Here is a 24,953-nt window from a genome sequence, read left to right as displayed (position 1 = left end):
CCAGCCGCTGGTGGCTGACAAAAGATTTGTCATCATTACGCTCATCATTTATTGTATACCCTCTTGTTTTAGAACGTCCCCTCTTTGTAACAAAACATAAGTGTTCATTATCGATATAGGTATAAATATCATCACCAGCCCATTAACGTCCCCACTGCTGGGGCACGGGCCTTCCCTATGGATGAATAGGGAGATCGGGCCTTAAACCACCACGCGGGCCCAGTGCGGATTGGTGGTTATTAACGACTGCTAATGCAGCCGGGACCAACGGCTTAACGTGCCTTCCGAAGCACGGAGGAGCTCTAGATGAAAACTTTTTTTTTGTGGTCACCCATCCTATGACCGGCCTTTGCGAAAGTTGCTTAACTTCACCAATCGCAGACCGAGCGCGTTAACCGCTGCGCCACCGAGCTCCTCATATATAGGTATAAATATATCTTAACATAATCACCCTAATACGTCCCTTTACTAGGCACACACAGACCTCTCCTGAATCGCCGGAAGCACTATCGAGCATATTCCACCACGCTGCTCCAATGCGAATAGGTGGAGATATTTCGGCCAGTAGCCGGGATGAACGGCTTAACGTGCTTTCCGAAGCACGAAATCATGCAAGGCCAAATAAAGGATAGTCAGACAACAATGAACCCATCGGGAACTGGGGAACTGAACCGAGACATCCAGATCGTAAGTTAGTAATAAAAAACAGAAGTCGATACCTAGACTACCTAGGTAATGAACACATTATTTTCAATAACATAATCACCCTAAATTGCTAAGGCATATACTTACTGTGAATATCCTATTTTGTTATTTTTATCTCATTTGAACATTGTACTGTGGTATTTTACAAAACATCAATTTATATGGAGGCAACATAGCTAATTGGCGTCCTTCAGATCAAACCAGCGAATCGAAACTAATAACAACTTGTGTTTCAAATATTGTTTCATAAATATAAAAGTCATTAATCGTAAATGTTGCAATTATGTTCTAAAATTACGATATATAAAAGGGAAATATAGATTTGAAAACTAGTCTTGTTTAGAGAAACTGAGTAAAATGATTTCGGTTTTAAAATTGTTTCTGTGTGTTTGCTTTATTGGGGTTTGTTATGTAAGTATATTTACTCACAAGTTGATATATTACAGCATATAAAATCATCCTACAGCTTCTTCATAACTATTCTAGATATGTGTTAGAGAGATCTATTACGAATATAAGATGGACAAAGAACCAGCAAATGTTACTTCTCTAAAACCACCTGCGATTAATCATACTGATGCGGTAGGTAATTGTACTAAATTAATCATTTCTGGCTTGTATTTTAGGACAGATATATGACCCTTTATGGTTTATTACATTTAGGTGTACCTACTACCGAACTTCAGAAAGGTGACTTTTACCACCTAACAAATTTTTTCGTCACTCTCTCAAAATGTACATCTGTTAATTTATTTTATTTAGCATACAATATGAACGATCCTAGCAACATTTTATAGTGCCTTCCCACTCTTATGCATGCATAGTAGCATAAGATCAAATAAGTATTACTTACACACTCTCTCTCTCTCCTTGGCATTTATTATTCCCATCTGATGGTGGGGTCTGCCTTCTTCGTAGGTACTTCTCTTCCACATCGCTCTAGCAGACGGATCGTTCTCGTTAAATAAGCATAAACATTACTAGAAAATGATAACATCTCTTTTCAGGCAAAGAGCGAAGCAGAGATCAGGAAATGGTTCATAGGGCTCGCAATAGAATGTAACAACGAGAACCCTATAACTCCTGAAGACATGACGTTACTGCACGAACATAAGATACCGGACAATGAGAACGCTAAGTGTCTACTAGCCTGTGTTTATAGGAAAGCTAATTGGGTAAGTTGTTGAATATTTATATGGTGAATCATTATATTTATTATGGGATATTATTAATTTATACAATTTGTCACTTAAAATTACGAATAATTAAAACATTTCAAATTATTACACAAACACTAGTCAGTCTAAAATACCGCCCCCTCTCGTACCTGGTTCAAAGGTGCCCATTATACTGGCCGCGTTACCGCGCACTATTGCCAAGGAAACCTGTTGAACCAGGAACGAGCTAGCGCGGAGGTCACTACCGCGGTCCCTCAAGCGCCTCCCCAAAATACGAATAAAATCCTTGGCCGCCGAGCACCACACACCCGAAGTCTCGACGGCAAAAGGGACAAAATCGTGGGTCCGTGTTTATATTTATATTGTAAGTACGGTCATGAGCATTAATATGTACACTTTGGTACCATGTCACATTAACTTTTTTGACAATTTGAACTGTAAGTCTCACTAAATGTCGAATATGTTAGTGCGACAGAGTCCTAAAGTGGGTACATTATATTGCTCATGACTGTACGTATACTCTGTTCGCTGTTCGGGGAGTGTACGAAAAATAATAAACAACCCCACAATGTTGTCACTAACATCCTGTATTTATTTGGGGCATTTGTCTTCAAAGATGCACTGTTTCCCAACATGACTAATACAGTTTACCTACCTACGTACAATTTCATAATACGGCATACAAAGGTCATATCTAAGCAGATCATAAAGGAGATTATGGCAGATAATTATGGTGTTCGTAATAAACAATGTCAGAATACGGATTCGGGTTATCGTGATTGAACATAAACTAAACATAACACAGTACTCTGTGTCTCTGTGTTACAGAGTACTGTGTTATGTTTAGTTTATATACGTGCGTGATACTTCACGCCTGTATCTCCGAAGGAGTAGGCAGACTTCTACAGAATACCCTCTCCTCGCCTGCTACATTTATAGGAGGCGAGTCTTGCCATTCTAGTCTAATCTAGCCTACAAGATCCCACTGCTGGGCAAAGGCCTCCCATTCCTCTTTCCATTTTTCGCGGTCCTGTGCGTACTCCGGCCAGTCCCTCCGACAAGCATCCAAGTCGTCACGCCATCTCTTTCGAGGTCTACCGCGGCGCCTGTACCCGTCATGAGGCACCCAATGCGTGACGATCCGTGCCCACCGCTCAGGGTACATGCGACAAACATGTCCAGCCCAATCCCATTTAAAAGCCGCCAGTCTTGCCATTAAACGGCCTAAATCCAGGACTGACGTGATTGTACTATATTATGATCCAAACATTAATTCAATAAAGTCAAATTCATTGTTCGAGTCTCACGTGATTCTAAATATTGACGATTCCTCAACTTTAAGGTTGCCTGGGAAAAATTTCTTGAAAATGCCTTGTTCTAGTTTATTATTTCTTGTTTTACAGGAGCAATGACGAGTTCTGTATTGTGTCTACATACATTGCAATATTTCAGATAAATGACAAGGGCATGTTCGACATAGAGGCCGCTAATGCTATGGTGGAAAAAGAACATACAGACGAGCCAGCCAAGATTGACAACTCCAAGAAACTTTTCCAGCTTTGCAAGAAAGGTCTGCATGATTTACATAACGCTGCCCCCTATACTTAGAAAAACCAGGAACAGGCCTTTTTGATAAATCACATTTGGATGTGATTAAGCTAGTTTCAATCCAGGAAAAAATGTGTGGTGTAAATTTCTACCCTATTAGTTCTTTTCAGGCTTGAATCACCTGATTGTCCGAAAAAGTCAGATGATTCCGTGCTTCAGAGGGCACGTTAAACCGTTGGTCCCGGCTATTAGCCGTAAAAACACCTCCACCAACCCGCATTGGAGCAGCGTGGTGGAGTATGCTCCATACACCCTCCGGTTGATTGAGGGGAGGCCTGTGCCCAGCAGTGGGGACGTATATAGGCTGTTTATGTAGAAATTAGTTGAAAGAAATCGGTTTTGTTGAAGCCCCGCTCCTGTTGACTGAGAGGTTTGTGACTATCAGTGGGAAAAAATCCCTAAAGTAAAGTAAACAATTTAGATTTTTTAAAGTATTTGTACATTTTACCTAACTTACCTACATATTTATTTCTAGTGGACGACGAACCTGTGACAGACGGTGAAAAAGGATGCCAGAGAGCAGCACTGCTGACTACTTGTATGACTGAAAATGCTCCCAAGGTAATAAGCAGTGGCGGCCCTAGGGCGGTGCGAGGTGTCCCACCGCACCGGGCGCCGAAATGAGGGGGGGGGGGGGGGGGGCAAAATCAACCAAGACTGGTTCACCCTGGCCGCAAATAAAACTTCATCGGGTTAGATTACGGCCACATAAAACTCATACCGGGTGGCTGTAAATTAATAGAAAAAAATTGTATTTTAATGGGCTGAGAGGTGCCACTTTGAGTTGTCGCACCACCTAAATATTTTTCTAAGACCGTCACTGGTAATAAGGGTTGAACACACCTGGCGGCACGCTGTAGTATGCTTACCTACGCGTGTGATCGCATTTTGTTTCCACAGTATAGATTGCTCCAATGTATACATAGCAGACACGTTTTAAAACAGATATCGAATTTTGATATTTTCTTTACATAAGTCACGACTGTATCCCCATTGAGGCAGTCAGAAGTACCTACATCCATGAACTGTGTACCCACCCACGCCTCTTTCTTTTGAGCTTTCTGTAAGACCAACGTAATAGGTTGGTACGTAAGTTGTGAGCCGTATCGCGCGCCGTCTATAATAGTTAAGCCAAATGTGTTAGTGAAAACAGCATGATAACTGTATCCGGTACCGGGATATTTTTTTACCAAATATTATAATTATCGGGATATTTTTTCTTATAAAATAATTTAAGTAAGTAGTAAGTTAAATAGGAAAAATAAAATGTTTTTCGATAGTTAGTAAGTAATATTATAATAAAAAACTAACTTATTTTGTTTCTCTCCTTTTTCAGTTTGGTATTCCGCTAATAATGTAAACCAGAACAACTGCGCTCCACATAGTTCGACTTAAGTTTACATAATATACTAAGTATGTTAGGATACGCAATAAAACAATTATAAAATTATTATCAGTTTATTCAATTTATAATCTTAGAAAATACTCGCGAAAATATTTCTAAAAACATTGATTAGTGTTCAAAATATCCTTTTCAATACACGTTACATGTTACAAAAAATATGTACGATATATTTTTAATTATTTTTACAAGTAAGTATTATGATATTTCTTTATCAAAATATACACACAGTTTCATTTTGTAGCCAACACACTTTTTGTATACTCGAAACATCGTCAATTACACTTTAAAACTTATTTTCTATAAAATGTTTATAAGTGTATTTGATAAAACACACTTAGTAGGTATGTCTACTTAAACAAATTTCAAAAATATATTATAAAATAAAAAACAAGCTATAATTGTAAACAACATTGGATGACAAGCGTGAAAGTGTGTAGTGTTTCATCATGACTTCTGATCATGATCCTCTCATGATCGAGAATTATTCTCGATGCGTTCTTGGTGTCTTTTTGATGAACGCCATTGGCCGCAACTACTGGACAATTTGTGCACAACAATCAGTGTGGGTGACATAATGAAGCCCAATCATCATCAAGAGGAAATGACCATTAGGTATGAGTTTTTGTTACATTTGTCTGTCAGGTGTGATTAACTTTGTTTTTTCACTGTAAATGTTTCCACCAAATCGCACTGAAGTAGCTTGATGATGCGTTCCATACATAACCTTTTCTTCCAGTTGAATGAATAGGTACACACACAGTAATGGAACCATAAAACAGGCATTGTATCTATATTTCCATTGCGAATGACCCTTTATTTAAAAAAAAATCCAACGGATCAGTGCCACAGCCGCTGGCGGGTTAGTTTAGCAGCTTTGAGTGTTTATCTTTTCAGTTTACTACAATAGAGCTATAAATGGGGCGATCTTGGATGCTACCATTCATGAGCGGATCCAGTGGAGGGGGTCTTGACCGGCCCATGGGCGACAGGTTGGGTTAGATTCTGTAGTTCCGGGCGTAAGAATAGGGCTACGGTACCCCCTGCCTGTCGTAAGAGGCGACCGAAAGGGGACACTGGGGATCGTGAGTGGTAAGGGCGGGGGCCCTAACCGCTCATCACACGGTCTCCGGGAAGGACGGAAATGTGACATGGCCTCGCGTTCCTGTAAAAGCGGGATGGCGTAAGGGTGGGGATCTACCCCGGGACGCGCTATTAATAGCAAGCGCGAGGGAAGCACCGGTGCGTTCGTTAGAGATCCCGGAGCTTCCCGACATGCGCAGCAGAGGGTCATCGGAGTGGTTTTAGTCGGTAAGGGTCCGACATAACCTCATCGCTCCCCCGGGTGGCGAGGTATCCATGAGGATTTCCCCTTCGTTACAAAAAAAAAAGTTAGGATGGCCACTGCAATTTTATATAATTCTCTACGGAGGCAGGTTGTCTGCGACCTGGTTGCGCTCAAGCTGGATCCGCTCCTGCTACCATCACACAGTTTAAGGTACCTACAAAAAGTAAAAAATGAACAGACTTTCGCAAATATTAAATACCTCTAAGAAAACAACAGTGTGATAAAAAATACGTGATTAATGAGACTAATAAATGAAGAACGGTGACTAGTGACTAATATAATAACAATAATAAACATACATTGCACACAAGAGATTCCAAACAGTCTCTCTCTACACTTTATTTAGTATTTTATTATTTGTGCCACGTTGTTCTTGCATTGGCATTCTGTTTAAATACAAAAATATTATAAACTGAAGTTATTTGCATGAAATTGTACAATCTTAAATTTAGCTTTAATTTTTAGCACAATGGCCTAGATTCCTGCAGACACATCCTAACTTTATTTTAAGTTATACCCGTCATTTTCTTATCTGCCGAAAAGAAAAGGGACGGATGATTGACAATTGTTGATTTTAAAATGAATGAATAACCCGAGCGAATAAAAGAGGCATCTCGCCGATATCGACCGAATTATTAGCATACATAAAATTGTTTAAATGTCCTTTTGTCAGGTATGACGGGTATAACTTAAAATAAAATTAGATGGTGCGTACTGGAATCAGCACCAATGTACAATTTAAGAATTTTTAAACTACAATTATTACACATTTGATCAGTACTTTCCATTATTATGCTGTCTTTTTTGGTTATTACTTAATTTACAAATTAAACTGATTGATTTAAAAAATAAACAAAAATTGGTCCGATAAATTCGTAAGTATCTATTTTAAAAGCTTTTTAAGATATGTTAAAAGTAATAATGTTACGAAAAATATTATGCATTGGGTATATTGAGTATAATATCATAGCCAAAGTGCATTGAACTTTTGATACCATAAGGTTTATCTTACGTCATCAGAACTAAATATTTTATGAATAATATTATGGTTGGCACACTTGAAGACAAAGTTACATGATAAATAATCATATACAAAATACAATATAGCTTGAGCTTCTATAAAAGTTGTGAACCTACATACTCCTAATAATAAAAAAATAAGTGAAAAAAACACACATGGGTGAATATAAAATAAAAGTTTACAAAATCAACAACCTATATCAATAAATGTATTGCTTTATACAGAACCTTCTTAACGTAATTAACTCTAAGACTAATACATTACAATACTATCCAAAGTATAAGTAAGCAAAATATATAATGATAGTGTTTTATGAATCGATGTACTTTGATGTACTTTTAGTTGTTTACTCTTAGGTTTATTTTCATGTTGGCAAGCCGTATTAGAGACACACTTATAGACACGGGACTGGCTTAAGTCGCATATATGGACGCAAATACATTATAATTCAATCATAAAAGGCGTAGGGCAATATAGGCCCCGATTCCTGCAGACACCTCCTAATTTTATTTTAAGTTATACCCGGCATTTTCTTATCCACCGAAAAGGAAAGGGACGGGAAACTGACAACTCATAATTTTAAAATGAATTACATATAAGACATACCGCGGATATGCAACCCCTTTTACGTGTGCTGTCAACTTAATTCTCGAATTATTGGCCAATATAAAATTTTAAGAAGTTTTTTTCGGCCTATAATTGTCGTGTGTTCCGTAAATTTTATGCCTGTCGATTACCCGTCCCTTTCCTTTTCGGCGGATAAGAAAATGACAGATATAACTTGAAATAAATTAGATGGTGTTTACTGGAATTAGCGCCATTATAACACAATTTTGTGTTCGTGGTTTAGATATAGTTTTCAACCGTCTCAAGCCAATCCTAGTCAATAAGTTCAGGTGCGACCTTAGGTGAAAAGGCGTAACATAACTCATCTTTCCAACGCTTAAGCCACTGAATTAAAAGCGGGTCATCAACCCATTGACGAATAATATGTCAATATTATTGTATTGCACTTATGATTGCACCGCGTATTCTTACTCTATCAAGTTTAAAAAGTATGATATAAATTCAATATTATGTATTCGTTATATTTGGATAGCAAACTGCGTAATAGTACGACGCATTATTGTAATAGAGTTTGCCAAAGTTGGAAAGAGTATTCAGCTAGGAATTTGATATAATTGGTAGTTTCCAAGGTCAAAGATAAATTATGAAATTCTGATTACTAAATAAAGACAGGTCTAAGGGTGACAAAAACGTTTTCTTTTTTCTAATTACATTATTTATGAATTTTAATAAAGAAAAATGTAATAATAAGTGCGTCATTTTGTCACGTTTTTCTATGACGTCACAGGTTACTTTTCGATACAAATTCATAGTTATATCGTGTTTTCACGTTTAGTAAAAATAACTGATTTGACTAGTTGGTAACTACCCTATTGAGGTGAAGGTCTGCATTTAATATTTCTTGACATTGCGCACTTACTATATGCTTAAATTATGACATTAAATGAATTGAATTTAATGTGGCCTCAGTTCCCAACTTGAGCTGTGAGGGGCAGGCGAATTTTGAAATTGGAATCATACTACATTCACAGAGGTAGTAATGGTCGTTCTAGTGAGTGTGCAAAGACACTAGTTACCCCGTATAGTATAAACAATTAGTATATTTTAAAGGGCGGTCTTTGTAGGCCATAGTCCATTAACATTACTGGGTGCACAATCCAGACGTTATATACAACAGAGATTTTGTCTTGCGGACTAGATGCAACGACTTATGTATATCAGACTGGTCTCCGAGCCCAATGGTCTTAGGGCGGGTTTCCACTGAGGCGAAGCGTAGGGAAGCGTACTGAATCAACCAATCACTGCGAAGGAGAGAGCGACAAAGCGACTTCTCTCTCGTTCTATTGCACATTTACTTCAGTGGGAACCTACCTTTAGACCTGGATTACCAGTGCGCGACCACCCTAAGAGTATAAGCATAGACAAAAAGTGTATTATTATGATACAGACTCTTATATTAATACTCTCAACATATTATTAAATATTATGTAAAAATGTACTTATTAATAAAACGCCACGCCACCGAATATGTACCGAGCGTAGTAAATCATATTTTCTTGTATTTACCGACCGATATCTTTATGAGATTAATTTTGTGACACGGCGAATCAAAGATTTTTAGACTTACCTGGAGCAATTTGATAACAATTCTAGGATAATTCCTAGAGACAAGAGAGGGTAAAATAAATATGTATTTGCAAAAGGCGTATACCATTCTATCCAGTAGCGCAACGTTTAACAGAGTGCATTATTTGCGCAATTTGTCACAAAAACTTACCACCAACGCAGCGATTTATTCAAAAACGATTTACTGCTATATGGCAAGCGAAAAAGTTCAATATTAACCAACCCACAAACACGCTACATCGGTGGTAAGACATTCGATTTTATCTTAAGCCTAATATAAAATGGTAACGCAGAATATTTCACAAATAAATTGTATCCGGCATCGATAGTGGAGATAAAAAGCTTCAATGTTATGCTTATTGAATATAATTTTCCCTAATAATTACCAATTTGATCAAAAAAATATAATAAATAGTAAAATGTTCTGCGTTACACATGCCAAAACGTGTACAATAACGCCTTGCAAATTCAGATCAAGAACAGTCCACGCTAAGTTGTCGAAGAGAAACAATATTTACTGCGTTTTTAAAAAAAGTCACTTTAACTAATTTTTGGTTATAAGTTTAAGCGCCCAAAGCCGAGATTTCCAGGCACAGGACTTTGCGTTCTTACTACTTTAAATGATTATCAAAAAACTAAAAAAAATCCCATCCCTATCCCACTTGAAAAAATTATATACAATTTATAGATATATATTTATGTATGTATACATATAGCTGTTGTATATAGCCATTCAACAACATTAACACTATTCATGACATAAGATGATAGTCAAACGTACAACGCAAGAATGCATTTTAACCTCTAATCTATCGAGATACCAGACACAATATAATTTTACATTGTATCGAGATCCACGTTCCGGCAGACAAGAAGTTAATTAGTAAAATGGCTAGCACAGCTGAAAACATTGAGCCAATTTGTCTTGAAGAAATTACACTGTTACACTTACTTGTTTGATAGAATCGACGCAGTATCTAATAGTGTTCTTGATCTGAGGCGCAAATGACATGGACTATTCGATTAGGACTAACTGCCCTTCAGAGATGGTGTCCTCCCTCTGATGTTATATGCTGTCATAGCTGTTAGGGTCGGGAGAGGTGGTCGGCCCGGCGCCTCGAGCGGGAAGCTTGAATCCGTTCAATGTAAACGCCCAACCGTCCTAGAAATCGTAAACATACAATGTAACACACTTTATTGTACACAATTTAATTCAAAAGCTTTTTGTTGCAGATGTAGTTGCAAATATTCTTAACTGCACACACACATACAAGAAATATTTTAAAACAATACATATAGAACAATCACCTGCAAATGGAAGAAGCACAATTCTACACTTTAACAAATAGAAAAAAGAGGTACAGTACGCTACCTAGCTAATAATAAATTTGTTTTAAGCAGCATTGTGTGAAGGAAGAATCTAGAAAGTTACAGTGGGAAAGTAAACATGATTAAGTTATGAATATCAATTGTGAAGTTAATGCAGAAAAATGCCAATGGACACAAAACTTAACCCAATTTTAATTTGCCAGCTCTTAAACGAGTGCCATCCTTCACGTACAATAAGTGCAAGAAAGAGATAGAGCTAAGTTTAATCCTGTCAAATTAAGTTGGTGGTTGCCCGAATCAACACCTGTATTGCCTTACCGTATCAAAGGATTGCAATAAAATCATAAAAGGCAAGTTAACAATGTACTACATGATAAATTGACAATATAAACATTTCCGTCGGTATCATCACACATATGCATTGGACAAGTTCTCAAAACATCGCGTGCATTACGAAGGCAACTTTGCATGGATTATTTCGGGCTAATTTTTAAACTTAATGGAGTATGGAGATGTTCGATTAACCTTATCATCGCTATAAATATCAACAGTTTTTCATCATCAGCCCATTAACGTCCCCACTGCTGGGGCACGGGCCTTCCCTATGGATGGATAGGGAGATCGGGACTTAAACCGTCACGCGGGCCCAGTGCGGATTCATGGTTATTAACGACTGCTAATGCAGCCGGGACCAACGGCTTAACGTGCCTTCCGAAGCACGGAGTAGCTCGAGATGAAAACTTTTTTTTATTTTTATTTTTTTGTGGTTACGAAAGTTGCTTAGGTTCAATCGCAGACCTAACGCGTTAACCGCTGCGCCACCGAGCTTCTCAACCCACAGCAACTCAACCGTTTTATCAAAGATAATTTTCCATGTCTTCAGGTTAATTCTTCAGTTTTAGATATCACTCACTTTGACAAGATTCGGTAGATCCGACCAGAACGCCAAGTTCGGCACCACCTCTACGCCTGTCGCTCCCATCAGGAATTTCTTAGTGCAAACTCCGAGGACGAGGTAGAAAACCACGAAGGAGAAGAATATGATCAACAATGTGGAGCCCGTCGACCGTCCCACTTCGTCGATTTGCCTGAGACACGCGTTTCTCGAGTAGAACGACAACACCTGGAAATTATAAAACATAATCAATTGAAAATACTTATACATAATTGCAAGGTTTCACATAAGCTCACGGCTATTGAGGTAGAGGTACATCCATCGCAAGACGAACTACTTTGTTCATCTGTGGGTACTTTACTTACCCACAACTCACTGTACTATCGTTAAACCAACGTGATAGATGGGTGAGACGTATCGTAGTCTATAATAGTCGAGCCAGTTAGTGAAAATTGCACTTAAGATAAATGAATAACTCATTAGTGCAAGTCTAGTACCGGGGTTCGAACCGTCGGTCTTCTATCGTGTGGGTTGTGAAGTGGATTACCCACCCCATCAACCCTGGTATCAGGATTATTATTGAGCCGCCAAAGGCCCCTGACATGGTTCATGTAACGATTACTTACTTACATCGGTAAATAGTAGCCGGGACCAACGGCTTAACGTGCTTTCCGAAGTACGGATCATGTTATTTTCGGACAATCAGGTGATCAGCCTGTAATGTCCTAAGCAAACTAGGGATCATAAAGTGATTTTTGTGATATGTCCTCACCGGGATTTGAACCCGGGACCTCCGGATCGTGAGCCCAACGCTCAAACCACTAGACCACGGAGGCCGTTAGGCCGAGCAAGCCGGTGTACCACGGTGACTATGTAAGGTGTATTATATTATATTATGACGGATTGACTACGTCACATCACGAAAACGAGCTCCGCAACCAGAGGGTTCTCGAACGTCATCGTAAAATCAGTAACAGCAGTGCCTTGTGCAAGTGTTAGTGCGCCGTGCAGTGTCCAAGTGACGCGTAAAGTGCGAAATAAAGTGAAATGACGGTGTGCCCAGCAGTGTATGACGGTGACTCGTAGTTGTATAGGTCCCGGCAAACTTCTTGAGCATCGCCCTTGACTGTGCACAACCGAATTTTAGAACTCTTTGGTGGTGCGGTACGAGGCGCGGGGGCGGGTGAGTCCCGCATCGACCGGCTATTGGTAGATCAGTCGATACGTCCCCCGCGCGCTCTGTCTTCGTCCCTTTGACTCCCAAATACACTTGCGTGCAGTGAAACTGTCACATTTTTGTTATTACTCTTTTGTTAGTTTTTTTTTATTATTGCTCATTTGTTTAAGTTTAAGAATTAGTTACTAGCACGAGTTTTTTTTTTTTATTTAACCAAAAAAAATGTACATATAAATGGAATAATGCAGACATACCAATAAACCGTCTTGGGTTTGTCCTGGCATGCCATCGCTTCATTATGGCCGGTCACATACATTCGGAACTCCGCCTCGGAACTTCGATTCGAAATATTGTTTCGGGATTCCGTTAATATATCACACACATACGCTTATCTCCGTTCGGAATGCAATGGCAAGCATAGGCCATCATACGGAATTCCCAATCAGATTAAATTTCGAACGGAAAAAAACTGTAAGTATGTGGTTGATTCATAGATGTTGTATGGATTTAATGCGTTCGATATTACGAATCGATATTTCGAATCGAAACTCCGAAACGGAACTCCGAATGTATGTGACCGGCCTAAATCTTGTTTTAGAAATTGGTTTACTTACTATTTTTAAACAGTGATGTGTTTTATTTCAACAGTTTTTCTTTAACTTTATTTCCATTGTTATTAATTATATTAGTTTTAAGACAACACATATGTCGTGTACATATGTAGTTCTATGTCTACAGATCCAAAACATAGCACTAGCTCTGGTTTTGCTGGTTTCAACCTCATGGAAGGAATATCATACTTACCTGACGATTAGTTTTTTATAAAATATTAATAATATAAGTTTAGTTTTATTTACATAATTAAATAATATAATAATTGTTTTTTTTAATGAAGTTAAGAAAATAATCAAAAGTTCATTTCTTTTGCACGGAAGTGTACCTACGTGCGCGAACTTTCCCCCACTACGACACTCGATGCTCAAGAAGTTTGCCGGGAGTTATACCCTGTAGCTCAGTATAAGTGCCGCACCGCGTGCGTAAAAAATAAATTCGTTTTCCCTTGAACTTAGTGAGTTTTCTTCCAATTCCGATACCCACTTCCTTAGCAATATAAGACAGTCAATTCCAACAATATGTTTATGTTAGCATTCATAAACAACTTACAATTTTTCTTGGATCTTCCGCTGAATATACGTCAAGCCTGTCATCTGTCTCAGCACATACTAGCAACATTATTGAAGACCTGGAAAATTAAATTAAAAAATGAAATCAGTGGCCTAATTGTGTAACTCAGCTTCAATTTTGACAGCTACCCTATGATTGGTTGAACCTGACAATGTTTGTCACTTCTTTGAAATTTTAGCCAATCACAGGATTCTGTGTGTCAAGATGGAAACTGAGCTACTAATACCCCCAGATAGCATACAGAACATGATTGTTTAAACAATACAATACAACAAGACAGCCCTACCATATAATATTTATTGCTTCATTATACTTGTATTATATTATTATCTAAATAAATTGTTTATATACCTAGCTATTTAATATTTTTAGGTGTATGTTTTATTAATTTAAAAACATTTGACATTCGCTTTGCGTCATTTCTTCGTACGTTATTTTTTTATCTAAGTAGGTATTTTTACCGACTTCAAAAAAGGAGAAGGTTCTCAATTCTATATTTTTAATGACTTAGGTAGAAACTTATGATGGCATTTTAACCCTTATAACGGTTAAAAGGACATCATAATTATCCTTATCAATGAAGAAAGTTATCTGAAGCATATAATGTTGATTCACCTACTCTGTTTGATTGTTATATTAATTTTAGAGGCGCCGATTTATATTGACGAAAGAAGCATTAACCTATCTGCTAATATTATCAGAAGTATGTAGCCAATGTATATTAATATTTACAATAGAAAATACTTTCATTGGCTTTCATTTTAAAATATCTTTTGACTAGTACAAATAAGGTATAATGCTTTACTAATTTATACACATTAGTAGATGCTATAAAACCTGTTTTGAAGCAGTCAACCCAGTTTGGATTCCAGTTGTGAAAGCCAAAAGACATTTACGTAAATTATATATTACATTACCTTTTGTGACAACAATTTTACAATAAAAATATTACCTAGATATTAAATTAACAAATGTGCCTACCAACACAAATTTATAGGCATAGATACTAAATATAATTTAAATAGATAAACTGTAAAAAAGCTACAAATACATGAAATATTACATAACAATAAAATAACACCATTTTAGAAACAGATATGTAGTAGTTAAACCCAAGTACTCACACATTAGTATCCTTCCCAAGTCTGTTGCCATTAAAACAGAAAATAATGTTAGTGTTAGTTAATTCCTTATTAAATAAATACAAACATGTTTATTTCACTATTTACAACACCTACCTAATAATAAAAAACTGATGTAATATTATTTGAAATATTTATTTTCGTTTTATTCAGTTATTAATTACATTTTTACACAATTTTTAGGTTCCCAAAACGATTATCATTACATAGATTTCTTTATTAAAATTGTGCACAGGAGATACCTACATAAAATATTTTATCTTATAATAGATAAACCACAACTCAAGAACACTTTAATAGGATATTAGGCTTCAACCTGTAATACATTTTAAAATTACTGACATTAGTAAATTAGAATAGTAATTTTTAAAAAATATACAAGTATACTTACGATGGGCCATTAGCAAATTCAATGGAATGACCGTCAGGACTCATCTTCGTGAAGTTTGAACTTCCCATGTATTCATAGGGGCCTTCTACATACTTAAATGTCCCGGTTACATTCCCATCTGGTTTCATAATGTTTGCATGTCTGCAAATCTGAAAAGAAGTCATGTCATGTGTCAATTTATGACAATTTCAGCTCGCCTCATTGAGGCAAGTTCCCACCCTAACGCTGGCAGTTATTTTGCTCAAAGGGTCAGTTTGGCTGTGCAGAGAGGTAACCTGCCCAGTATTCTGGGGACTTTGCCTCGATGTGTTGTTACACTTGTTGAATGGAATGTATTTGTTTATGTATTTTAATTTATACATTATTTAAGGAAAAAAATACATATTAATTATGTGATATGAGGAAAATTGAATAAAGCAAAAAATACTAAAAATTACCACCAGAACAAGATCTTAACCCCTTACTGCATAATGTTTATTTCTGCAATGTTATGGAATAACCAAACATGACCTAAAATATATGTATTCCAGGGATTTCAGCTCACACCAAGCTTTTATTATGTGGACATATAGTACCATAATGCAGGAAAACTGGTGTGGAGTATAATTATATGATGCAGTAATGCAGTAAACTTCATAACTGAGGGGTACACAACATAATAAAAAATACTAATTATCTATGCTACACAATCAACATTAAAGTAACATTTAATCATGTAGCAATATAATTCAGTTTACATAACCAGACAACTATTTCCATCTGTCCAAACAACAAAATTTGCAAATTTGAGTAAAACATGGTTGTTGTTTCAACATTGTTTCTACGCTAATACGGTTATATAGCGGGGAATCTAACAGGAAACTTCGAATTGCTCAATAAATACCATTGGTCTACTATAATGGAAGGTGTAGTAGAAAATTAACTTACCGACAGTGGGATGTTACAAGTACTACCAGGTACAGTAGTATTGACTTTAGGCAGAACATCAAAGCACGGATGATAGTAATAAGTGGCAAGCTCATATTGCGTATTGTTTTCTCTTAATTCGTATATTTGCGTAGTAAAAAAGGATGATTTAGCTGATTCCGATAAGTCAATACCGGTGCCATTGGAAAACTCGCAACTACATGCGGTCTTCTGCACGCACACATCTTGAGCTTTTACAGAGAATGAAACTACACCTAATAAAATAAATACAAAATGAAGACAATACGATCCGTCCATTTTCTTGATAAAATAATCCAAAATCATTTTTTTTTTTTTTGGTTTGGTTTTCCCCGAAGGGTAAGGCAAAGGGAACTATGCCCATACAGCCATGTCTGACGTATTTTTTTTCTTGATGATTAATGAAATGATGAAAGGTGATGATGATGAAACCTAAGCCCCCACCCTCGGAGTAGACTCCTACTCCGAACCCCAAACGAATTAACTCAAAAGTCCGCATAAACTTTTGAGTTATGAAGCGGCTTCCTGACACGAAGCGAAAATAGGCAGATACACTTTGTTTATTGAATACTCCAATATAATAACACTCGCGAATGTCTTCCGACTAACTTAATGCGATCATTAACCACAAAACACCACTTCGTATTAATTATTTAGATCATTCAATGAAGAAAGCAACTGTCCCGTTCCCGCCTCCCGCCAAAAAGCCTAATCCAAAATCACTCTAAAACGACACGACGGACAGCTGTCAAATGTCAAAAACAAAAAAAAAAGCAATATTTTTTAATTTTCTGGCCTGGAAAAGCATCCTTAAGCCAATAAATTCTTCACTCTTAAAATAATAAATAAAATACGTTGTACGCATTTTATTATTGTATACCAATAATAGTTGCACTTCCATGTTTATTACTTCCATCTATCACTATTCATATGTATTTTTAAACACTTTTATCCCTAGTTTAAATTTTCTTCAAGAAGAACATAAAATCATTCTTTTCAGCGTTTTTAATACCTGTGGTTTTTACATATAACAATCATCCATGCATGATAACATTTCTAACACGAAATCAAAAGGATATACCATCACAACGTTTAGCTTTAAACAAATTACGAAGTAATCGTAAACAAAAAAAGAACAGTTTCATTTTCAGCCTTTGCCAACATACAGTAAAAAAAAAGTGAAATGTAGTCTCTTTTTAACAAAGCTTTTTACTCAGAACAATAACTAAAGCATAGAAGGAAGGCTAAAATAAGAATTCAGAAACTATAAACCGGCTCTCTTCTAGCTTACGACACAAACTATGAGTGAGAAAAGGACAAATGATTCGCTCTTTGCTTCATTTTTTCCGAGGTTGTCACAACATGAAATGTCATTTGGACCTATTGGACTCATTTTAATTCGGCCAAATACATAGTAACATACATAAGAAGATTTTACTTATATTTACCGAACTATTTGACACGGTCGCGTGAACTTTGTTTACGAGTGTCTTGTGTTCAGATTGTTTTAAGTGATAATTTAACAATATTTTTCCAAATAAATGGAAAGAAACTTTTATTTATATCAAATAATTGAGTGTCTCGACTCTGTGACATTATGTCTTGTGTGGTATGGGGCTGCAGCTCACATTCAGGAAGAAAAGAAAATAGCCAACAACTTCTGTCGTTTCATCGGTAATTTTTTTGTAATTTTCTAGTGAAATGTGAACTGCTGAACAATTTTAGGAAAGTAATATGTTTTGCTGAATAGATTTGTAGCATAAAATATTTGAGATATCCATTATATTATACGTTTCATCGATGAATACGGAATTGATTTGAGGTTATGTTGATTGTCCATAGTGATGTACTAAAATTATCGATACTTTTAATTTTTAGATTTCCTGTAGACGATAACAAAGAGAAAGAATGGATAATTCGCATTAATAGACGAAATTGGATTCCAAATAAGTACAGCCGTATTTGCTCGAAACATTTTACTGCGGATTCATTTATGTGTGTTCCTAATTCAAAGTGGAGGCGTCTTCGAGACGATGCTATTCCTACATTGAACATTATAGATCAGACAGATGAAATGGTGTTTAAATTTATATTTAAATTTCAGCCTAGCCTGCATCATCTCACTGCTGGCTAGATAGATAAGATATTTGTATCATGTTATCACAACACGTTTATATTATCTATCATTCAACTACATATTATTATGTACTTAATAAACTTAGTATATACTAAGTCTGTAGTTGTTTTATGTCTAAACAATTATGAGTTGTACACGTTTTATATAAGTAAATGATTATTATCTTTGATTTCAGATATTAAATCCAAAAGTGTCGACTGGATTTACATGAAAAGGTATATCAAATAATTTTCTTTTTATATTTTTATCATGATATACATATATAGAGTGTATAATTCAACCAGCTGCACAATGCACTTAAATCAGATATATTTTACTTTTATTTTTATAGATTATTTTGTACATACACTATTTTAACATTATTATTAAACTTTATTTCAGTCAGTTCAAGAAGACGAGATGAAAAATTTAAAAGAAAAGCTGAACAAGTCACGCCTCAAGATCAAACGACTTAATGAAAAAAAAAGTCAATGTGACAGGGTGTCACAAAGACAGTTTCTAAACAAATTGACACTGTTTAGAAATTAATAAATTTGTATTTATTGTAAATATAATGTACATAATTAATAACGTGTAAAATAAATACTTGCTAATGAACAGATTTACGATCTAATTTATATTTCATTTTACCTCCTGTTCTTATTTACTCCTACTCCAACACTCCAGGTTGATACGAACTGCGCCCAATAAAGAATGTAATGAATGTTATAGATTTGTGTAAGCGACTTAGATAAATCTTGACTAAACCTTCCTTTACAAATACAAATATACTTTATTGCACACAACATACAATACTTACAAGTTTTACACGAAAGATACAGTACACCACCTACCTACCTTTTACTTTCCCTTTCTGTTCTCTTATGAATACTTGTATGCCGTATTTTTTTTAAGTATAATGCTATATCTAGTAGGTACGAGTATGGTAATCCTAGTATTGAAACAGCTTGTAGCCCTAGTAAAGACCGCCATTTTATGTTTACAGAGTGGCACGTTTTTTCTGTAGGTATTTCCAGTCCATACTCTTTTCTATGTCTATGGCGTGAGCCCATCGGGCCTCTTACCGTCTGTGCGGCTTAGACCCGGCGGTTCCAATTTGCACGGCACGTCGATCGACACCAGTGCACGGCGGATGACATCATAAATAAATTCGAATATTACAAAATACTTACCGATGAAACGATAACAGTTGGCTATTTTCTTTCCTTCCTGAATGTGAGCTGCAGCTCCAAACTAATATAAACCAGACAATATAATCCAAAAATGGTTAGATACTTACCTATCAGAGACAGAGTCTCCTTTCATCAAGAAGAAGATAATTGCATCCTACAAAAAGAAATCTTGTAAAAAAAATTTATCGACATTAATTGTAAGTAAATTTAATTTTATCGACATATTAGTAAAGTGAAACCCAACACTAGGCAATGAAAAACTTGTGACAACCTACGAAATTACGAAACAATTTTTGTATATGCGTCTTTGTCTAACATTACGCCGGTTCCGTAAGATAAAGTAGAGCAGAATTATAGAGTTCTGTTGCTATTTTAGCCTTCCTTCTATGCTTTAGTTATTGTTCTGAGGCTTTTTAACCTCTAGGCTTTTTGGCGGGAAACGGGAACGGGACAGTTGCTTTCTTCATTGAGTAATCTAAATAATTAATACGAAGTGGTGTTTTTGTGGTTAATGATCGCATTAAGTTAGTCGGAAGACATTCGCGAGTGTTATTATATTGGAGTATTCAATAAACAAAGTGTATCTGCCTATTTTCGCTTCGTGTCAGGAAGCCGCTTCATAACTCAAAAGTTTATGCGGACTTTTGAGTTAATTCGTTTGGGGTTCGGAGTAGGAGTCTACTCCGAGGGTGGGGGCTTAGGTTTCATCATCATCACCTTTCATCATTTCATTAATCATCAAGAAAAAAAATACGTCAGACATGGCTGTATGGGCATAGTTCCCTTTGCCTTACCCTTCGGGGAAAACCAAAACAAAAAAAAAAAAAATTTTAACCTCTAAATAATACGTAAACAAAACAAACAATTTTTATGTTAATTTTAATATGGCAGACAAAAAGAAAAAGGTTTTTATGTCAAAGGTAATGTATTTCTACCCTCTTCCACTTTTACATTAGGCGAATTGTGTAATCAATCATGAAGGATTTTCTATTTTTTCAGGAGTCTACCACTCCTAGACGTCCAGTTATCTTGAAGTCTGACCGAGAAGCTTCTAAAGAACCATCAAAGGAAAAGCAAGAAATTCAGCCTACTATAATCCTGAAGACCAGAGAACAGAGTGCGCCTAAAGAGGACCGCCCTCAGAGTCCCAAGAACGTGAAGAGTACCTCTGAAAGTGATGGTCCTCATATAAGTAAAATCGCTCAAAATGAGAACAAGGAAAAGAAGCATTCAGGTGGGCACGAATTCCATACATGAACATTTAGCAAACAATTTTCAGTTACACATGTTATAAATTTAATTATTATTATTTACTTCCTAATTGGTAATCAGATTAGCAGTCCTTTGTCAATAATAGTTAGTAGTTTTAGACGGATGAAATGTTTGTTATGTAAAAATTGAATGAAAAAACCTACTGAATAAAGATAATATTTGTTTTTTTTTTAATAGAACAATATTCTGTTTTGTAAGTCAATGTGTAACTTCTACAATTATACTAATTGATACTAATAATTATTACTGTGTGTTTTCACCCAGAGTCAAAACCAGTACCACCGTTGAAGCAAATGACAGAACCTATAAAACTTCTTGATGAAAATTTTGAGTTCAATAATGCGGCACTTGAGTTCCTCCATGACTCCAGCACCAATTATTTAGTTGTTGGGATCATAGGTAGGTATTATCCTTATATCTTTAAAATTAAATGTTGTCCCAGATTGTTTCGGTTGATACCTAATAATAAATCAAATAGGTCAATCAATCAATCCAAAAAGTAGTCTCGATAATAAAAAAAAATAAGCTAATCATACTCCGAATCATACATCTACTCTGAATCTAACACATATTTTGTATTTTCTGTATCATTTATGATATATATATTATGTGCTGAAACTGAAAAAATCTTATAATTTTCATTTGTTTCAAATGTTCCAGGTACCCAGGGAGTGGGAAAATCAATGATACTTAACCTCATTGCGCAAAACTCTCACACATCGGAGCTCTGCTCTGAAATACTTCGGTCCCATGAGTTACCTGCGGAGATCACATATGAAAGCAATGATATTGGGGCTTTAGAAAGCCAAATGGAGAATTTAGATTTTGCCAGGGATGTAGAAGAAAAAAAAGGGAAAAGTGGCAGTCCATTCAAGTTTAAAATGCAGGATATTGAGCAAATTGAAAGAGGAGTTCATTGTACAAAAGGTGAGAAGTCACACTTTTTATTTTATCGTTTTCCACTCCTATCTGAGAGTGAAAGAAGTGAGAGTGGTGTGTCAAGATTGTAGTAGATGGAATTCCGTGGTCTGCCTACCCTAACAGGAAGTAGGTGTGATCTTTTATACTATGTATCTGATCCCACTGGGTAAAGGCCTCCCTTAAAATATTTCATTTAAGTTCAAAGAAAGTAGGTAGGTAAATAAAATTATTCTTCTTGTTATTGTTCTTTCTTTCACCACAGATTAAAGTAGTCAGATTTTTCATTTTCGGGTTAGAGATAGAAATATCTCTAAAAGGTATTCACTAATGATTAGTGATTAATTTAGTGATCTCATCACTCACATGTTGATTCAGCACAGTTATAAAACAACCAAATGATTCTCATATTTTCCAATTTATTAGCCAAGCACATATACCTAAACTCAAGTAACTACCTAATTTTTACTATCATTATTACCTATTCACCCCATAACATTTCCAGGTGTAGACATGTACATAACAAACGATCGCGTCATACTGCTAGACTGTCAAGCGCTGTGGTCTCCGTCGTCGCTTATTGACGAGTCCAACGCGAACCCAATCACGGCGAGGAGTGCGAATGTGGTCACCGTCGACTGCCTGCAAGTGGCTTCCTACCTGATGGCGATATGCCACATACTCATAACTGTACAGGACTGGTTTGCTGACTACAACTTCATAAGGTTACTTTCTTTAATTATTTTTTCTAAACAGTTGTCTCTCACACTCACTACTGTCCTAGCTAACGCTTGTCTGTCATCTATCACGACTCTTTCTTCTTCATATTTCCTGTTATTAATGTTGACACTTGACAGGAATACCCTTAGGCTGGCCGCGCTTTGGACGCGTTTTCATACGAATACGTGCGTATTCGTGTAATACGTACACCCTACGTGCACTTACAAACGTTCATGCAAGATCAATAGCAACCTTCCAAGCACTATAGAAGCACGCGTACACTGGACCAGAGTCAATATACGCACGACTAGAATTCGTACGAAATTACAAGCAAAGTGCGACCGGCCTTATAGGTATGTATAGTTTTACCCCCATTTAGACATCCAATTCGTAACGCTATTTATTTCCTTTGAACCTGTCTCTAGTCATTATAACACTACAAATAGCTCATCAGTCAGTTTATTTGCGAGTTAACTATGTGAAAGGGACCCACGAGACTTGTAAAAGGAACCTTTTAAGAAAGAGACATTGGTGCCTCTTTGGACGGAGTCTCTTAAATCGTTGCCGTCCTTCACTTACAATACGGGCAAGAAAGAGATGCAGCTAGTTTTAGTCCTGGTTGCTCGATTCAACACCATTCTGTGGCGAAACCCTTATAATATATGTATTATGTATTAAAAATTACAGATATATCCAAACAGCAGAGATGCTGAAGCCGTCGTTGTCCGCGTCAAGCACACCGGCCGCCCAGGAAGGGTCAGAGTCCACGAACACTGGAGAAAGCCATCCCCACTTACTGCTTCTTCATAACAGGTGTCAACTTGAGGATTATACGCCGGAAGCTGTTAGGACTATGCAGGAACTCTATAGGTGCGTTATAGGATCCATAAGACCACACACCCAGGAACAATTCCAAATTTTAAAATGCTATGGGAGCATGCTGACTGGGTGTGAATGAGATTTACATGACATAAACAGCCAATAAATGTCCCACTACTGGGCACAGGCCCGCCCTCAATCGACTGGAGGGGCTATGGATGGGCATACTCCACCACACTGCTCCACAGCACATTTATTATTCAAATATTGTCCCACTACCGAACAAAAGTTTTATCTTTGTTTATTTTTCCGGATGTGGTATCCTAAATAATCCACATCAAAAAACATTTTTACAGAAAAGCCTTCCAAAGGTCCAACCTGCAACTTAACTCCGGAATGTACATGTACAGTGACTCAAACAAGAACGGATTGAATGTGGATAAGGTTTGTAAAAACTACAGCAATGATGCTTGCGGCTCACCCATCAATCTGTTCCTGCTGCCAGAAATCTATGATGACTATGGTAATTATGATATATAATATCTATCATTATAATTATAATTATGAATTCCCCTTTCTCTTGGTTACGCATTAAGAGCGATATCGAGAAAAAAGAAAAATAAAATAGAAAAAAGAATAAAAAGGAAAATTTCGGAAAACTAGTTAAAAAGAATCATACAGCCTATACACATCCCACTGATATACAGACCTCTTCTCCCCCTGAGATTTAAAATGTTTAAGGACTCATGTCTATAGTCTCCATTGGAATAAGTATAACAATTCATTAAAAAACAACCCAGCACAAGTTTACTTTTGCTATTTTCTCTTTTGCAAAAAAATACGTTGTGCTCTGTCAATAGGCCCCGTTATAATAATATCAGACTGCTATTGTATCTCTCGTATAGGTACAGATTACTCACACTTGTCAAATCACACCTGCACCTGTGTATAGAATGTTACATAAATTGATTTCACAATCCTTTGCAGATAACCGAGAAATCTATCGAGGACATCCGTCGTTCGAACAATTAGCCAAACGCTTGCGTTGGATGGTGCTAGGCGTAAACAGGCATCAGATCACAAATGTTGCCAACCTCTCCGAGCGTGGCTGGTTCCACTACTGCAACAAGGCTTGGGAAACCATAAAGAAGTGCACATTCTTCATGGAATATGAGAGGTTTTTACCGTGAACTCATCAAGCGCCCTATCAGGACTAACTTGCCTAGATTACACACCTGCAGATAACGGAGCAGGTGTACAAATGATAACGCAATTACAGTCGAGATATTTTATTCTTAATCAACTGCCGAGTAATGCTATATTATTATACATAAGGAATTGACTGTCATTGGTTATTGGACCCAATAAAGGTATTTGAAACTACGATGTTTTATGA

The 24,953-nt window shown here is 36.6% G+C and overlaps 3 protein-coding genes and 1 long non-coding RNA gene across 7 annotated transcripts; 3 read left to right on the top strand and 1 right to left on the bottom strand.

Moving 5' to 3' along the window:
* The first annotated feature begins 346 nt into the window (after nt 1-346).
* On the top strand, nt 347-4,941 carry LOC126372979 (general odorant-binding protein 19d-like). 3 transcript variants are annotated; one of them, XM_050018912.1, is made up of 5 exons: nt 347-687; nt 1,713-1,880; nt 3,336-3,453; nt 3,967-4,052; nt 4,828-4,941. In XM_050018912.1, exons 1-5 carry the CDS (start codon nt 574-576, stop codon nt 4,849-4,851), a joined length of 510 nt encoding a protein of 169 aa, XP_049874869.1. In that variant the 5' UTR covers nt 347-573; the 3' UTR covers nt 4,852-4,941. The 3 variants fall into 3 exon arrangements, with proteins under 3 accessions (XP_049874869.1, XP_049874871.1, XP_049874870.1); XM_050018914.1 differs by lacking the exon at nt 347-687 and adding an exon at nt 979-1,116; XM_050018913.1 differs by lacking the exon at nt 347-687 and adding an exon at nt 1,139-1,287.
* Nucleotides 4,931-16,818, bottom strand: LOC126372970 (uncharacterized). 2 transcript variants are annotated; one of them, XM_050018901.1, is made up of 6 exons: nt 16,502-16,818; nt 15,575-15,723; nt 15,166-15,186; nt 14,021-14,099; nt 11,698-11,907; nt 4,931-10,617 (listed from the first exon to the last, which is right to left on the bottom strand). In XM_050018901.1, exons 1-6 carry the CDS (start codon nt 16,796-16,798, stop codon nt 10,522-10,524), a joined length of 852 nt encoding a protein of 283 aa, XP_049874858.1. In that variant the 5' UTR covers nt 16,799-16,818; the 3' UTR covers nt 4,931-10,521. The 2 variants fall into 2 exon arrangements, with proteins under 2 accessions (XP_049874858.1, XP_049874859.1); XM_050018902.1 differs by lacking the exon at nt 15,166-15,186.
* Nucleotides 16,819-17,741: 923 nt separating this feature from the next.
* LOC126372993 (uncharacterized) lies at nt 17,742-20,230 on the top strand. Its single transcript, XR_007567245.1, has 3 exons — nt 17,742-18,193; nt 18,832-18,871; nt 19,038-20,230. It is a non-coding gene; the product is annotated as an uncharacterized LOC126372993 (long non-coding RNA).
* A 427-nt stretch (nt 20,231-20,657) lies between these two features.
* Nucleotides 20,658-24,940, top strand: LOC126372963 (nonsense-mediated mRNA decay factor SMG9-like). The gene is made up of 8 exons (XM_050018891.1): nt 20,658-20,748; nt 20,828-21,062; nt 21,365-21,499; nt 21,761-22,027; nt 22,524-22,743; nt 23,426-23,608; nt 23,914-24,080; nt 24,545-24,940. Exons 1-8 carry the CDS (start codon nt 20,713-20,715, stop codon nt 24,745-24,747), a joined length of 1,446 nt encoding a protein of 481 aa, XP_049874848.1. The 5' UTR covers nt 20,658-20,712; the 3' UTR covers nt 24,748-24,940.
* The last annotated feature ends 13 nt before the right edge of the window (nt 24,941-24,953 follow it).

This window comes from Pectinophora gossypiella, chromosome 15, assembly GCF_024362695.1.
Source record: "Pectinophora gossypiella chromosome 15, ilPecGoss1.1, whole genome shotgun sequence".
Taxonomy (NCBI): Eukaryota; Metazoa; Arthropoda; class Insecta; order Lepidoptera; family Gelechiidae; genus Pectinophora; species Pectinophora gossypiella.
Note: the sequence above shows the minus strand (reverse complement) of the source record. Positions and strands in the feature narration are given on the sequence as shown.